Below are 18,068 nucleotides of genomic sequence, written 5' to 3' on the forward strand. Positions count from 1 at the left end.
CCAAAACATCAGCAATCAATTGGGAGCAATTCTGCCCAGCTGATTGTGTAGAAATAATCGGCAATGTATGGGGTTCACCGATTGCCGACTCCGACCAAAAAAGAATCCGATTTGGGGAATCGGGTTGTCCAATATGTTGTATTTCACTGACCAATCAGGGCTGTAGATTGGTAGCGTAATGTAACAATCATCCGATTTGCTGACCATTACTATTATTTTACTAGCACAATTGGCACTGTCATGATTTGCAGATCTGATCTTAGGATGAAAGAGAACTGCAAATCACTGAAGAATATCGGCAATGTATAAGCGCATATTGGTGGATTGGAGAATTGTTAAATCGGAGAAATAAAAATCAGAATCTGTAAATTGTTGTTTTTTTGTGATTTCTGATGTATGGGTCTCATAGGGACAGGACCAGTACTGGCCAAGTAAGAGGGATGGTTCCCTATCAGCCCAGGTTGCGCTGGGGACAGAGCTAATCACACCATTGTTTACCATACTTTAAAATGAGCTGTTGCTGATTTGCAGGGCTTTATTGCCATCCTGAGAAATAATTCATCAATTTCACTGAACACAGTTTTACATATTTTATTAAAACTGTGGTCTCATTTATTTCAGGGTTAAGGTTAAGGGGTCTATTGATTATGCTACTTATCGGGGTCCGACCCCCGATAATTAGCATACTAACGCAACACGAGCGCCGGAGCAATTCATCATTGTTTTGGCGCGGAGATAGCTGATCCGAAAATCAGCTGTTTCCCCGAACGCTTTCACTACTGTTAGCAACTGCGAGAGTACTAATATGGTAATGTAGCAGGAGGCGTCTTGCTCTGCATGCATTACTGATCCGAGTTTCGTCCTTGGACGCAGCATTGGATCATCTGCGCCTCCATCATCCGGCTGAGTGAGCAGCGCCCCTCTCTTAAACTGCCCCTGCAAAACTCCATACCTTTGGGGCCCAATAAACCCAATACCTCAGTGCTGTGAGCAGTAATTGTAACCACTATTAAGGCCCCCATACATCAGCAATCTGAAAACCACAATTAAACAATTTGAAGATTTATTGCCCGATCTTAGGATTTCCCAATTGAGCAATCTGCGCCCATACACTAAAGATCTTTTTCAGTGATTTGCAGATCGATTGCAGCAAACACAGATCTGGCAATCTTGATAGGTCCATCATTTTGCTAGAAACGGTCTGCAAATCTGCTGATCATGTCCATACACTAGCAATCTACAGCCCCAATCCATCTGTGAAATCCAACATGTTGGACAATCTGATTAAACAATTCCAATCATTTTTTGGTTGCAATCTGCGATCTGTGAAGCCCATACATTGCAGATTTTTAGACAATCGATTGCAAATTGCACGATTGCTGCAATCCATCTCTGATGTATGGGGGCCTTTACACCAACCATGCTGCCACACCTATTAGCTTACCTATGAGATTGTTGTCACATGTTTTCCATTGAAATGACTGGGTTATAGCTGTGACATTCTATCATGCACAGAGCAATAAATATGAACAAGAATCTTCTCCATCTGCATTCTAATGTAGAGTAGTTCACACTGTGTCAGATTGGTACAGATATAATGAAATGTGATGCTGTCCTGCTAATTGTTTCATATTATCTGAGTTAAACTCAGTGAAGTAATATTTTATTGAGAAAGGTACTGAAAAGTAACAGTAATTACACAGGTCTGCGATGAAAAAGCTTTTTTTAACGGTTTATGTGATACTTATAGATTTTTGGCTTCTGAACACGAAAATGACTCCCGATTTTGCATATCACATCACGTTTTTCTGCAAAACGTGCATTTATGAATAAGTCATTTTCTTCATATTCTTTAAAGTAATACATTTATTCTGTCTACATTTATTATAAAACATTGTTTTAAATGAATTCAGTCGGTTGCAATTCAGTTCTCGTTATAAAACTTCTCCCTGCCTAGTGCCAGATTAAGAGCCACGAGCTGAAATTTACAAAGGGCCTAAACCCCATACTATGTAAATGAACATTACACACACACACTACAACTACAAGGTGAGTTGGCGAAGGTGGAACCAAATACAACAGATGCAACACAGTTTTGCACTGTGCCGGCTCATTTTAACCCCTGCCTACCACCACATAAACACACACAGTACACACTACACACACAGTATTTATACAGTACACATATAAAATTAGGACTGATGAAACAATTTGTAAAAGCACTGCCTAATGATGGAGAAACTTTCAATATCTTTGCACCAAATTCCCTAACCTATCCGATGCTAAACTGAAGGAAGGCATTTTTACAGGCCCTGACATTAGAAAGTTAATAAAAGATGAACATTTTGGCGTGTAATGAATATTGTGGAACTTTCAGCGTAGACTTCGTTCAAGCAAGTGATTTCAATGTCAAGGATCCAAACTACAAAGAAATTGGCAGGGAGATGCTTAATAGTTACAGAAACCTTGGCTGCAATATGAGTTTAAAGTTAAATTTTTTTAATTCCCATATTGAGCATTTCTCGAATAACCTCGGAGACTACAGTGAAGAACAGGGTGAACGGTTCCACCAAGATGTTAAAGATGTAGAAAGAAGATACCAGGATCGTTGGGACGTCAGCATGATGGCTGACTACTGCTGGATGATACACAGAGATGACACAGAAAAATCTTATAAGCGAAAAGCGACAAAACGAAGTTTGAAGACAAAAAAAACCCAAGATATTAACAATTTTTTCAATAATTATGATTTTGGTTCTATTGTTTGATTTTATTGTTATTTTATTAAGTAATTAAGACAAAAACACAGTGATATAATCTACACTTCTTCGTATTTCACAATAAATATGTCAAAAACAATTAAACTTATTGATTTTTCATAAAAATGTATGTAACCCCCTTATAGGTAAATGTAATGTGGTATTAATATACTATTTCTTGATGTACACAGGAGAATAATTAAGAATATAAAAGCTTTCAATACCTTAAATTTCGCAGACCTGTGTTATTAATTGCTGTAGAGCATATCCTCAGTAGTAGTTACAGATGTCTCCTGCTTCATTGTTGCCACCGCTGCGACTTGTCGCTGCACGCATGACGCGTTGAGGTTTAGGTATTTTGGGACACTCAGCTTCCGTAGAGATAGACTACTGTACTGTATGTGTTGACATTATTTTTTAATATGGAAACTATATTGTTGGTGTCTTTATAGAATGGAGATCAGTAGTGGACACTCCCCTCAAATTAAGGTATGTTAAATCACCAGTTTTCATATCTACATTCTTACTAAGACAACCAACTTTGAAGACAAAAATGTTATGTTCCACAATATTGTTGAATATGTGTTTTTACCTAGTGATGATGGTAATAGCAAAGTAATAGTCCACCAGCGGATCTCTCACGGAACAGCCCAGTACTTAACCAGTGGGGTGATTTATGAAGCACTAATGTGATTGTTCAGCCGTACTCACAGTTGTGCACATACAGACTTTTGGATGGAGCAGAGCTTGTGCGGAGCTTACAGGTCATTAGCCAGTCATACTTACTGACTTTACTCATCTCCTCTCCGGTAGAAGCCCAGGGAGGAGATGCAGCTGACAGCTTTGGGTGCGGGACTGGGCTCTCCACGTCATTAGATCACACCCCCGCCGGGGCAAAATGGGGACGGAACCAAATGACGCAACTTGTGTAATTTTGGACCCATCCTATGGACCAGAGACTCTACTTATTATCTCGAAATCCTGCCCACTTCACTAGGAAGTGTGTGGGATGCGGGAGCTCCTCCTATTCTTTTGGAGGTGCATGGGAATACCCGAAAAATCGGCAGCCTCCCACAACTTCCGCGAGAGTAGGCAAGTATAGTATGGGTAGCGGTACTTGTATTAAGCGGTGACAGCAGAATATAATGCAGCATATCGTAGGGTCTCCCAAAACTATGTGGCACTCATTCACCGGAACAAGATGGCGCACCATGGTTACATCATGTAATGATGTGTGTTGAAGAGTCAGCACTTAATACAATATATGTTTTCTGTCAATAGGTTTATAACTATGGGAACCTTCTTTCCAGTCTAGATGAGGATCATCCTAATAACTCGTACACGATTCGAGCCCACAATAAAGGTGCAGTAGTATTTTAGTCATTGAAGTAATTAATGTGTTATCATTCAACTCATAAACAAATCTATCAGATGTAGGAAATGCACTTTGCTTTGCAATACTAGAATATTTCCTTGTCAAGTAATATTAATTATACTAGCTGATGTACCTGGTTTCACCCGGGTAGACCTTAGATATTTACCGTTTCCATTTTCATCTCACTACTCCAGTAACACATTAATCCTTCACCTCTATAGTAATGCATCACTGCTATAGTAAGACATTACCCTCCCTCACCTGTGTACTAACACATTCCACTCCCTCACCCCTGTAATAACACATTATCCTCACTCATCTCTGTAGTAATACATTTCCCTCCCTCGCCCTCAGGTCGTAACACATTCGACATTCCCCTCCCTCACCTATGTTGAAATACAATCCCTCCCTCACACCTGTAGTAACACATTACCCTCCCTCACACCTGTAGTAAAACATTACCCTCAGTCACACCTGTTGTAACTTATTCCCCTCCCTCACCTCTGGAGGAACACATTAACCCTGTTAACACCAATAGTAACATATTCCCCTCCCTCACCCATGTGGTAACACATTGCCTTCCTTCACCCCGTAGTAACACATTTGACATTCCCCTCTCTCACCTCTGTAGTAACACATTACCTCTCTCATCTCTGTAATAACACAGAGTGTCTCTAAAACTACAATCCATACCGTACACTTAGCCCTAACCCTGAACCCACTACTATATGGTTGCCCCCCTAACCCTGCACCCAATACTGTGTCCTTATCCCCCTAACCCTGCACCCAATACTGTGTCCTTATCCCCCTAACCCTGCAGCCAATACTGTCATTATCCCTCAACACTTAACCTAATAATGTACCTTTATCCCCTAACCCTGCTACCAATAATGTATCCTTACACCATAACCCTGCATCCAATATTGTACCTTTACCCCCAACCCTTCCCTCACTATTCAAATAGGAGGAGCCACACCAACTGCCAGTGATGTTTGTCAGCACTTGGGGTGACAGTTGGTGTTTGAATATGACCTGTGCTACAGCCACAATGAGACAGTCAGACAGGACACTGCACAGGGGGAGGAAACATTTTTGCCCTTTTCACGCCCTTAGGAGTCAAATTTCTGAAAAAAAAATCCCTTTTGGGGCCACACACTGCAGTGAGAATGAGACGCAAATAGTCTACCACGCTGCTAAAAAATAGATTATGGGGTTTCGTGTGCAAAGGACAGAGAAAAGGGATATAGTCAATGTACAGGGAATTTTCTTTTCAGCATATTGTGTGAATGATGCGTAATAATGTTTGGCACCATAGGAGATTGCAGATACACAGTATTATCCTGTATACACAAAAATTTGTGTTTTTTATTGCCTACGCACCATGGAAAGTCTACAGGCATTTGCACAATGTACTGGTCTTCAACTAAATAATTTACATTGCTGGGTTGTTTCATTGGTCAGTAAACAAACCTGAATGTCACGATTACTGTTACTTATTACTGGTTTCAATCCTGTATCTGCTGTTTCTAAATTGAAATACCGATCCTTGTTCTAGAAGGGGGGTATAGAAGAAATCTCCAAGGGACACATGGAAAGACAATTTTTATTTTAGTTAAAATGAATTGGGATACAAAGTAAATCTTAAATTCTATAATAATGGGTTTTTATGTTTGCTTTAATTATTATCCATGGGAAATCATTCAAACTGTCGTAATCAGACAACAATGACAGCATTCTGTGTCCTTACAGTAACATTCAATGCAACTCTGCCCGAGAGAAATAAAACCACAATTGTATACAAATATATAAATGTATAAAGGCAATTACAAAGTAACAGAAATACAATCAGAAAATATATATATATTTTGTCTTATTGTGACCCTTAAATCCTCAGTGAATCCTAGAGTAAGTGCTTCCATGTTCCATGATGTATTATCGTACATAGAGAGGTGTATATTTGGTACCTTTCCACTCTTGTCCTGATTCAAAGGTGTACGCAATGCCGATTTTTTTAAGCAGAATGAGTGTGTTTTTGCTATTGCACATGCGGCAAAGTTTCACGGCGCATGCGCAGTGATTGTCTTGCAATTCCGCACGCACAGAGGACCCATTCGCAAAGTGATAGGTAGACAGCGTTTGGGGGAGGTAACGGGGTGGTTAGAAACAATCTCATACGCAGTGTGGGAGCCCTCTGGACCTCATTCAGAGCCGGTCGCACAGAGCGTGCGGTCGGTCTGAATGAGGGGAGGACCTCTTGAATTTTCAAGACGTCCTCCTTTGCGGTGGTAAGGCTGTGGGTTAACACCCACAGCCTTACAACCGCCTAAGGTGATGGTCGCGATGGTCATAGACCATCGGGGCTTACGACGAGACCCTAGGGTAGGGTCTCCCTTGTTGTAAGCCCCGGAGAGCTTTCGGCTCTGTCTGAGCCGGAAGCTCTCCACTGGGAACGCCTCCGTTTGGGCTGCCACCCCCCCGGCCCGCCTTCCAAACGGGGCGAGCTGTCAATCAACACCGACAGCTCGCCCCCTTTGGATCGAGACCCGCTACGACCGGCGCTGTCGGTCGTAGCGGGTCTCACGCATGTGCACGACGGCGCCGTCGCCGTTGTGCGCATGCTCTGTGGGGGGCCATCGACCCGGTCCGAGCGCATCGGCGCTAATGACCGGGTCTGAATGACCCCCTCTGTGTGTTAGGACAGCTGCTGTATTTAAGACAGGTCACACCTGCTGCAAGGGCTGCGTGGCTGGTTGATGTGCATCGATGTTACCTATATTTACGCTGGTACCTGACGTCGGATGCACATGAGAAGGCAGCGGTGGGCGTCTCTATGCCCTGGTAAGGTATCGGAACTATTAGCCTATTTTTGCTGCTGCGTTCCATGCGAAATTGGAGCTGCGATCGCATTAGCGCCCATCACTGAATCAGGCCCTTTGTTACAAAAGATGTAGTGTGCACAGCCCATCAGACCCAGACATACTAAACCCATTCCTCATAATTGTGATCACCTAGTAGTCTCCAGTTTGCAAAAATATTAATTCCAAGTTAATGCATAACATAGGGACTATCAATGGAAAATCAGGACACAAGCCCTGCGCTTATCCCCACAATTTATACCTTCACTTGATTTTGTTTCTAAGCTAATGTGTGTTTTTTTTTTTTTAATCTAATTTGTATCCTTCTAGTGCCTTATGATATATATCTACCGGACCATTCCTGTATCACCACTATATTTGCGGTCAATGCCACTGTGCAGGAGGTGATATTGTCCCTAGCCACTAAGAATGGCAGCGACAGAGACAAAGTCTTGGTTAAAGTGAACTCAAATGGAGGTGAGTGAAAATAATGGTATAACCTATAGGAAGTAGTTATCAGACCGGGGGACGGCATGCCGCCGGTCTGAATCCCGATGCTGAAAGTCCAACACGGGACTTGAGATAGGCGTCGAAATACTGACGCCTGTCATCTCTATGAATACAATGACAGCATTGCCCAGCTCTGCATGTTTATTTATTTTGAACCAACTCTGAGCTGTCCTATAGGTCGCACCTCGTGCCTTCCAATTACACTTTGGTGGAGAACCGCACTTGTAGGCACATTTCACCAAATATAAGGCAAAGTTTCAAGTTCAAACACACATAAGTACCAGGTGTAACTAATGTAGCACAGATGTCCCCTCCGGGATGTGGTCAACAGGTCAACAATGACAACATTCATAATGTCAACAGATATGATGCCGACATTGTTAAAATGTTGTCATGCAACATGTCGGAATACTGGGGCTGTGTAGAGGCCACCTTGGACGATATGTCAGCAATCTAACATGTCGATATTTCATCACTGTCTACACGACGAATGTCGACATGATGACTGACAACATATCATACACATCCATACCTCCATGATGATGAATTTAAATATGTTTCATTCTGCATATCTCTATAATTTACCGATACATTATTTTCTCTGCGGCAGAGCAAGTATGTCTGAAACATGAGGATATCAGCATCTTCACCTCCCTGGGGGTCAATGAAAGGCTTTTCATCTGTGGTGCTCATGAACTGTCCACTCTGGTGAGTGCCAGCAAACAATGACTTCCCTCCAGCACCGTATTCTGAATGATCACACTGGTGGAAGGCCAAATTCCAGATATTGCATTTGTTTAACACTCAGGGGTAAATATACTAAAGTGAGAGTTTTTAGAAGTGGAGATATTGCCCATAGCGACCAATCAGATTCTAGATATGATCTTCTAGAAGGTGCTAATTAAATGTTAAGTAGTATCTGATTGGTTGATATGGGCAACATCTCCACTTTCTAAAAACTCTCACTTTAGTAAATATACCCCTAAGACTGAATGCAGTGTGGTTGACCAATGACCACATACTCATACAGACGGCTTTAAGCAGCAGATCAGATTTGTTAGCAGGCCTAATAAAAACCGTATTTATGGTTTTACCTGTTACAATCAAGCTAAGATGCATCGCTTTCTGCTTTGTGTTTCATGTCCTGAAAGAATCCTCTTCCTGAGCAAATGGGACCAAGCACCAGTAGTTACGATATCCTGGCTCTCATCAGCTCCAAAGACCTTGCACATCATATGACAGAACATGACTGGAACCTGTTTACCACCATCCACCAGGTACTGCACTGAGATATTTACATGTTATTGAAATGTTATCAGTCACGCATGTGAATGTTGTTCCCACACTTAATTGCCCGAGATTAATTTAGTTTACTATAGCCTTTACTGTACTGTATACATAGTATAAAGAATAACTACAATAAATTATATACATTAAACTAAAGCTGATGCAATAACTGGGATTTCACTTTCTTTGTAATTATAGTAAAAATATAAACACATTTAAGAGGCTACAAATAGAATGGTAAAATTAACTTACATCTACTTGTTGTACTGACATCGCTGTACTATAAAATGACTTAGGCAACATATGGCTGTTGAAGAACTACAAATCTCAGAGTAGAAAAAAGATAGTGAGGTGCTAGTCAATAAAATTATATCTTTACTTAGAAATAATGAAATAATATTATATTAAAAAACTACTAATGCATCAATAAAAACAATAGCATATACTGAATAACATAAAATAGACAAAAACATCTCTAAATGGCCAGCATGTAATACATATAAATATCATAAGCAGAAAAATAAAAAAATAATAATATGATGAAAAATGTATAAAATAAAAATAAATACAAGATAAATGTCCAGAAATTACTCCGTTTAAAAGGATATTTTAAAACTTTTATCCTTTTGTAGCATGTAAGTGCATATAACAATGTTTCAATTTTTTTGTAGCAATTCCAGCAAAAGAATGTGTTAATTATTCCAATTTGGAGATGTTAAGCACTGTGGATTTTGATTTGTCGTGGGTTGCAGGGAGAGTGTAGACGGCATGCATGCATAACATATTTGTATCCCAACACTCGATCCCCGATGGTATCTTCGTGCATTCAGTCCAGCACTGGCAATAGCCGACCACGATAGGTCTCGTTGGGACCAAAGATAGGTATTGGGGAGTCTCCACAGATAGCAACCTGTTAGTCTTTCAGCCTCTCCACAAATGGGCAGTGTGACGCGTTTCTCCGCCTCTCTGGCCCGTCGGCGGCTTACTCAGATCGTTACGAGAGAATGCTGAGTAGTACAGTCACTCATTGCCAGTGCCGGACTGAATGCACGAAGATCGGATAAATAGCTTATGCTTCTAATCCCAAGAGGACCCTTTATATTAACACAAGGGATACCATCGGGGATCGAGTGTTAGGATACAAATATGTTATGCATGCATGCCGTCTACACTCTCCCTGCAACCAACGCCTAATCAATATCCACAGTGCTTAACATCTCCAAATTGGAATAATTAACACATTCTTTTGCTGGAATTTACTTTTGAGTTGCTCCAAAGCCATATAACTTTTATACAGGTGTTGAATATGTATCATATTGCTAGTAGCACAGAAAGCAGAGGGCATAACTGTAACTACAAAATGCTCATAAATTGGGCTATATGACAATGTACTGTATGTCCCAGAGGGTTATTGTATTTACAAGCAAATGCTCCATAGGCTAGGTCACTACATACTGATAGTTCTTCACCCAATCTAACACCTCACCCTAGTACCAACATTTAAAATGATTTTCCAGTACACAGGACATACAAGCGTATTACACATGGTGCCGTCCAGGGGCAATTTGGTGCATCTCTGTCATAACATGTTCATCAAGGTCCTAGTGCAGAGCTTGATGAAAATTGTCCTTATATGCTCCTGCACTGCATGTAGGGAAATAAGTGTGTATATTCCCCCCTATGGAGAGTGTATGCATCCTTGCTTATGGATAAGATGCACCTGCACCTACTTGGTTTAATACTTGTCATTATCACCAGTGTGCACTTGCACCAGCATATACTGTGTGCAAATGATACATCTGCAAAGAGGCGTATTTATGCTTCCGTATAACTCTATATAGCACACGGTTCCATCGCCGCACCTTCAGTCACAAGTGCAGATGTGACTGTAATGCATGCAGCTCATCATCACCCATTCTTGTGTATGCAAGATACGTTCAATCCAGCAAAGGTATAATTTGTGCACATTTCTTGCCCATCCTTAATAAATGTTACTGTTGCTAGCCCGGAAACAAGAAAATAAGAGCCGGAAATAGAGAGGATGCTGAGCAGTACAGTCACTCATGAAATCTGGTACATAAATGTGCTGTTATCCATAGTTACACATTTACTGCTGTTTAGGAAAAGGAAAACGAACATTAGCCATGGTACAGTAATTGCCTTCATATGATCGTCCCTGAATATAGCACATAGTCATAACTGGAGTTCTTTGTTTCTGATTTTACACAACACTGACTATGCAATCCCCTTCTCCTGTTTTCTGTATATAATACACACTGTATGACTATGGCCCGTATTCAATTTGAGGCGAAAAGTCCGGAAACGCGATACTTTTTCGCCGATGACGTCATTTTCGCCTGTTTTTCTTTTACCCCGTATTCAATTTGAAAGACTTTCCGCCTAGGCGGAAAGTCAATGCAATGTAATAGGCGGAAAAGTTTCGCCTATGAATAGCAGGCGGAAAAAAGTGCAGAATTGGGGTTTTGCGGTGCAACGTTGCGGGAACCCCCTCTGCAGCCTTCAGACAGTACCCCAAAGGTAAACTGTGTCAAAAAAATAAAAAAAAACACTTAAGGACACTGCAAAAAATTACTTTGGAAAAGGGGGTGAAAAAAAAAGTTGGGGTACAAAGTTAAAAACTAGCAAACTTGACTCTCGGGGGGTCCCAAAGTATGCCCCATGTGTTTTTTTTATTGCAGGGGCTTGCGGCAGGTGGATTTTTCATGATTTTTTCAACTTCACTTTAGCAACTTTTAAATATGCTGACCCCCATTTTCAAGTACCCCAAATTTGCTGGGCTAAGTTATTTTCTGGAAAAAATACTCCTGAATACTATTCTGCACCATGTATAGAAAAACGCTATTTAGCAACTATTGAGCCCGTTTAAAAACACCAAATACTTTCAGCAAGCCAAATCTGGGGGTACCATAGTGATCCCCCATGTCAGAGCATCTTTTGGGAGGTGTCAGGCTGATTTTCCCCAAATCTGACAGTACTTTCCGCCGGTTCAAGTTTCGCCGGGTCCCGTTTTCGCATACTTTCAAATTGAATACGGGGTAAAGCGGGCACGCGTGCGATACTTTTCCGCCTACAAAACAGGCAAAGTAGGCTCGGCTCAAATTGAATACGGCTCTAAATGTACATACTGTTCTTACATAAGGACATATACCGTATCTATCTATGCATCAACATAATTGTGGAGAACTGTATGCCAGGATGGTTGATCTTGGCACTTTAATTCATACAACAGAGAATCCCATTGTGGAAATCTTCTTCTCCTGCTCTTGAGAAACTCTCTTGCATGTCTTAGACAATCATCTCCATAAGAATCACTTAGCTGCATTGCCACTGTCATGTATTGCCCAGTACTCCAGATGTGAAGTCCACTGGTTATACAGTTCCCTATCTGTTTGCTCAGGTGGAGCTGCTTTATCACACATTCGGGAAGCAGAGGTTCCGTTACACCACTACAGCTAATTTGGAGAGGTTTATAAAGCGCTTTAATGAGGTGCAATTCTGGGTGGCTACTGAAGTATGTCTATGCCAGGAGGATGAGAGAAGGGCACTGCTCCTGCGCAAATTCATCAAGCTGGCAGCACAGTAAGTTGTCTTTCTCTATAAATGCAATAAAGGGCTTCTACACAGAAAGGTCTAATACATAGTGCACCAATGTAACACCAATATGACTGCTGTAACATAATTTTGAATGACCCATTTGGTACTTGACTGGGTGCTGCCTGTAATATAGGAAAGAAGAGTATAGTTGGTACCAGTGGGCAGTGGCGGCTCCGGAGGTGAGGCTTCAGCACAGTCCAAAATTCAACTAGAGAAGCCACACCCCGTTACTGCCGCTAATCAGTCCCTGACTGTCAATCAATTTGCAAAGACATTCTCACTGCGAGTGCAATCCCTAAGGTACCTTAGAGCATGCGCAGTGTGACCGTGATGCCGATAATCGCCCAACTACGAAAATATCTGAACTCCGTACATATCTGAGTCAAGTCCTGTGTGGACATAGCTAAACTGAACTTAAACCACAATTTATCTTTGATAACGTCTGGTCAATTTGGAAAACTAATAATACTATATCACTACTGCGCTAGTAAGAATAAAAAATATTATATATACTGTATGTTTGAAAGATGGCAGAAATAAATACCAGTCAGAACTTAGTAGCTCTTTCAGACCTGCTCGCTAAGATGCAAACGCTCACTGCTGCCGATGGTATGCAGTGTGTATGCATTGTGGGCATGTGTATGTATCGCAGTGCGCGTGCGCAATACTTAGCGAAAGTTCACAATGCATTCGTCGCTGCGCATAGACAGCCCAGCAGAGTGAGTGACAGGAGAAGCTGTTTCTAGGTGGTAACGGGCTGGCCATTATAAACGGGGGAGTGGAGGTGCAAATATAGGCGTGCCTGAGCATCTCAACGGTGTTCTAAAGGTGTGCATAATTATAAGACAGCTTCATATTACATGTCACCTGGCTTGTTTTTACACTGAAGTGCTTGCGGCAGGGTATGGTCAACCTCAAGCGCTGCGATAGCATCCGATGTTACCCGATGTACCGATGGTTGCATACACTTCCTGGACATGACGTGCACAAGTGGGTGTCTTAAAACAGGCTGGTGGGTGTCTGCATACACTATGTGATCGCTCTCTAAGAAATAGTGGGCGTGCTAATGCATTGCTGTGCGATTGCACTGCCTAAGCAATTTGCATACACATCGTTCGAGCAATCGCATTTAGCGAGTGGCTCTGAATCAGGCCCTTAGTTTATAATAACTAACATTTAATCACGTTAAATGGTAATGTAACAGTAAGAACAAGATAATTACAATACTAAAAAGCATTATAAGGTCAAATCTAATTATTCATATTACTGGAATAATGTCCCAAATAGATTTATAGCAGCATTTATTATTCCTAGGACAAATTTCTTTAATGTTGAAACAGATTCTGGAAAAAAATGTCACTCGCCATATGGCTATAATCAGCTGTATCCACAAAGGGCCTGATTCAGAGCTGAACGCTCTGACCAGAGCGCTCGCTCTGAATCAGGGCCCTCCTACCTTTTTTGGAGCGTCCTCATGGACGCTCGCATAGCTGTGGGTTACCACCCACAGCTATAGTGAGCGTCCATGATGATGGTCAAAGACCATCGCGACCATCGGGCTTGCGACGAGACCCTGCCGCAAGCCCAGGAGTGATTTTGGCTCTATCAGAGCCAAAGTCACTCCCACTGACATCATTACTGATGTCAGTGGGGCCGGACTCAGACGGTAGGCGTTCCCTCCGTCTGGCCGCCACGCCTCCACGCCCACCAAAGGGGGCGTGCTGTCAGTCATCATCGACAGCACGCCCCATTTGGTGCGAGACCCCGAGCGACGTATTTCTCGTCGCTCGCCGGGTCTCGCGCATGCGCACGATGGAGCTCCCTCCATCGTGCGCATGCGCAGTATCACAACATCGACCCGCTAGCGAGCAAAATTAGCTCGCGAGCGGGTCTGACTGACCCCCAAAGTCCCAAATGACATAAATATATAGAGATTCTCAGCAGCGTGCCCACAGTGTTATGCTTGTTGGGTCAAGTCCATGAATAATGACCCCGTCGTGGTTATGTATTGTCTGTCTAGCAGTGGTCCGGCTTATAGAGAGTACCGTCTCTTATACTGTATGTACTCACAGTGTACTGACAGCTCATCAGCTGGAGACCGGAGCGTGCAGCGGCTGCAGAAGGTTTATGGTACCAGTGGGGAAAAGGACTGTTATGCGTTAAACAGCCAAAGCATCCAGTGTATACCATTTCTACAATAGATATCCAAGGCTGCTGGAATCACTAGGGGGGACCGGAAATATCGGGATGCACTGACGCATTTTGCCTCTAACAATCAGAGGTTTTTTGAAAAAAGTAAAGCTACCCTGATTATTTGACTATATGTCCCCCAGGTCCAAAATCCAATTGGATGGTTCCTTTCATTAACTTTAGCGGACTCAGGTGTGTTGATGATACACCTGGATTCAGGTCCCAAGCTGCTAAGGAGTTTCACATAAAAAAATAGTACATTTACCATTTCTATAATGGTACAATATTTGAACCTTCTTGCTAGATACATTGCACAATGGTTCCAAACATAGGCCCTCATTCAGAGCCGTACGCTCTGAGCAGAGCGCACGCTCTGCATGAGGGCCGGGCTCCATTTTCATGGAGCGTCCTCCTGGACGCTCGTATAGCTGTGGGTCACCACCCACAGGCTATACGAGCGTGCATTTTGATGGCCGCGATGGTCGTGACCATCGCGACCATCGAAATTGCGAGCCGGAGCCTGCGGTTGAGGTTTTCAACCGCAAGCTCCGGAGTGATTTTGGCTCTATCAGAGCCAAAATCACTCCCACTGACATCACTAGTGATGTCAGTGGGCCGGCTTCTGACGGGAGGCGTTCCCGTGGGAACGCCCCCGTCAGGGAGGCACGCCCCCGGCACGCCCACCAAAGGGGGCGTGCTGTCAATCAACATTGACAGCACGCCCCCTTTGATCGGACACAACAAGCGAAGGAAAGTCCTTCGCTCGTCGTGTCTGGCGCATGCGCACGACGGAGCTCCCTCCGTCGTGCGCATGCTCAGTGCAGACCATCGACCCACTTGCGAGCGGACAGCCGCTCGCGAGTGGGTCTGAATCAGGCCCATAGTGTCTTTATAGTTCCGATTTTATAAGTAAAAAACATTTAAATCAGCATTTGTCCTAGTAATAATTATTCTTACTAGCACAGTAATGATATAGTATTATTAGTTCTTCTCAATTTTTGTAGAGCAACCACAGCTCGACTTATATACTGCTGCTGTATATACGTCATTTTTTTACGTGGATTATAGACACTTTTAATTAATTGATATTGGTTCCTTTATTAGCACCATTCGTTTTAGACATTTCCCTTTGGAAAACTTTCCATTTACCTTGGACCTGGAGCCTTTTTTTCTTAGAGTCTGATTCAGAGTTGTACACAAACCAAAACCACTGTCACCACTGTCTCTTGGTAGTGGATGAGATTTATAGATATACATAGGGTGTAGCCCCTGTAGTTTATTTTTAGATTAAGTGCTGTCTCATTAAGCCCTATAGTAGGGTATATCTGAACTCTGCATGAGCCTGTCAGTTGGCAGACACACAGCTCGCTAGGGGAAAAGTCTGCCTTGGTCAGGTAGTGACAGGGGAGCCTGCGAAAATTGCCCCCCATTCCTGGGTATTGGTGGTTGTTTTTTAAGGCAGGAGTCCCCAGGGGGCTGGTCGGCTCTTTCGACCCAGGGCCAGTCAGGAGCGTTGGGTACAGGATGCTGGTGCTCAGGATCTCGGAGGTCAGAATTCCAATGCCGGCATCCCGACAGGGTTAGGATAACTACACCTTTTGGTAAGTATCCTAACTTTACCCCTAACCCTCCCCCCTCACACGCTAAACCTAACCCTCCCCCCTCAGTGCCTAACCCTCCCCCCCCCCTAGTGCCTAACCCTTTCCTCCCATTAACTCCACTGCTTACCGTTGGGATTCCGGCGTCAGGATTCCGACTGGTGTCGGGATTCCGGCATCGGCATTGTGAGCACCTGCATCCCGGCTGTCTGGATTTCAACTACCTCCCAGTCAGGAAGCAGGACATGGGGAGCAGAGGCATATCCACCAGCGGATATGCATATAAAAGAAGGCCGCCAGAAAGAGAAAGGGGAACACAGATGGGAGCTTACCTGTGAAGCAGCCCAGTGATGTAACCATCGGGGTACAGAGCGGACCAGCGAGGAAGTGGATGTCAGCGGACCGGGACAGTGGAGACTGCAATAGAGGGACAGGGGTCAGTCACTGTCAGAGGAGCTACCGCAGTGAATTGAATCCCGACTATGATAGCCGGCTGAAGACCCCCCTGCTGGAACGGTTGCGGCTAGATCCTCTTCAGCCACAGGGCCCTGACAACATCAGTTATTATGCACGTGGACATAGAGTGGGAGTAGTAACCTGTGGCGAGCAAAGCGAACCATCACGCCTGAAGCATGGCGAGCAAAGCAAGCCCGCGAAGGTACAAATTTCTTGTATTGGTGGCCGGATAATACAGTTGAGACAAAATATCAGGGCATGAAAACGCACTTCCGTCGTCATTCAATGTCACGTCCGGATCCTCTAACTGATGATGAACCTGCTGGTAGCCCCAGGCCACAGGCAGAAATAGAGAACCCCTCCCCCACTGTGAAAGGACTGTTGATGCTAGATCCGTGTGGGACTGCAATCTCGCCTGCCTTGCCCCTCCCCTTGACATCACAGGTCCTTCTACCCACTTGGACATTGTGCATCTTACCACATTAGCATATTATTGCACAGCTGCGCAATAGCGTATAACTTTGAATCAGGCCCTTAGTTTCACCCATGGGTGCCACCTGTCATCCCATTTGGCTTTCTGTATAATATTTGTGTCTGTTATTCTATCTGGTTTCAATAATCCACTCATTTTACTATGTTTAAATTTTGTCTTGTCTTGGTTGCTTATATTTTGTTTGTTGTTTCCCGTTTAACTTGAACTCTTCTAGAGTTTGTATGTTATTTATGGATACATTTTTGTGTCCTATTATTATGTATTTTTTTCTATTTCTTTCTCTTTTTATGTTTTGCACTGTGGGCCTGATTCAGCAGCGTACACAATGCAACTAGGTACACAGATCGGCCGATTGTTCATGACTGTGCATGCGTATGCACCGCACTGTGAGTGCGCTGCAATCACACAGCGATTACGCACACAGATGGGAATCCATTGCAGAGTGAGTGACAGGCCGTGAGCGTGTGGTGGTGGTGACAGGGGAGTGGTCAGAGAAACCCAGGTGTGCCAGTCCATGTGAATGCTGTTGCATGGGCATGCATAAATTAGCCACTGGCTGCTATGGCACACGCATCTTGAGAGCCTTCTGCGTGCGACGAGATTTCCAATTTCAGTGATGGGTCAGACCTGCTGATGTATTCGATGATACCAATGTATACGCAGGATTGCAAGCAGGGCAGTTTCTAGGGTCTAAGGCTCCCAGTGCGAGCAGTCAAAATGCGCCCCCCCCCCTCGAAGCAGTAATATTGTGGAGTGGGCGTGGCGTCATCGTGAGGGGGTGTGGTATCACAGTAAGGGAGCGTGATCTATTAAGACCACAGAATGACAGCCACCGTGACTACTGAGTACAGGGGTGTCTAACCTGTCAGAGGCAAAGCGCTGAAAAATATATGTAGCTAAACAAAAGATAGAGAGCATGCACTCGCCGGA

General features: G+C 43.4%; 1 protein-coding gene across 3 annotated transcripts in view; it reads left to right on the forward strand.

The window, feature by feature from the left end:
• Positions 1–18,068, forward strand: part of RAPGEF3 (Rap guanine nucleotide exchange factor 3) — a 131,552-nt gene that overhangs the window by 93,337 nt on the left and 20,147 nt on the right. For all 3 annotated transcript variants that reach the window (XM_088465990.1, XM_088465997.1, XM_088466004.1), the window contains 6 exons: positions 3,212–3,248; positions 4,041–4,122; positions 7,320–7,466; positions 8,110–8,207; positions 8,651–8,776; positions 12,205–12,386. In XM_088465990.1, coding sequence (XP_088322116.1) covers positions 3,212–3,248; positions 4,041–4,122; positions 7,320–7,466; positions 8,110–8,207; positions 8,651–8,776; positions 12,205–12,386 — 672 coding nt within the window. The remainder of the gene's footprint in view (positions 1–3,211; positions 3,249–4,040; positions 4,123–7,319; positions 7,467–8,109; positions 8,208–8,650; positions 8,777–12,204; positions 12,387–18,068) is intronic.

Source organism: Taudactylus pleione, unplaced genomic scaffold (genome assembly GCF_031769625.1).
Source record: "Taudactylus pleione unplaced genomic scaffold, aTauple2 ptg000065l, whole genome shotgun sequence".
In the NCBI taxonomy this organism is placed as follows: domain Eukaryota; kingdom Metazoa; phylum Chordata; class Amphibia; order Anura; family Myobatrachidae; genus Taudactylus; species Taudactylus pleione.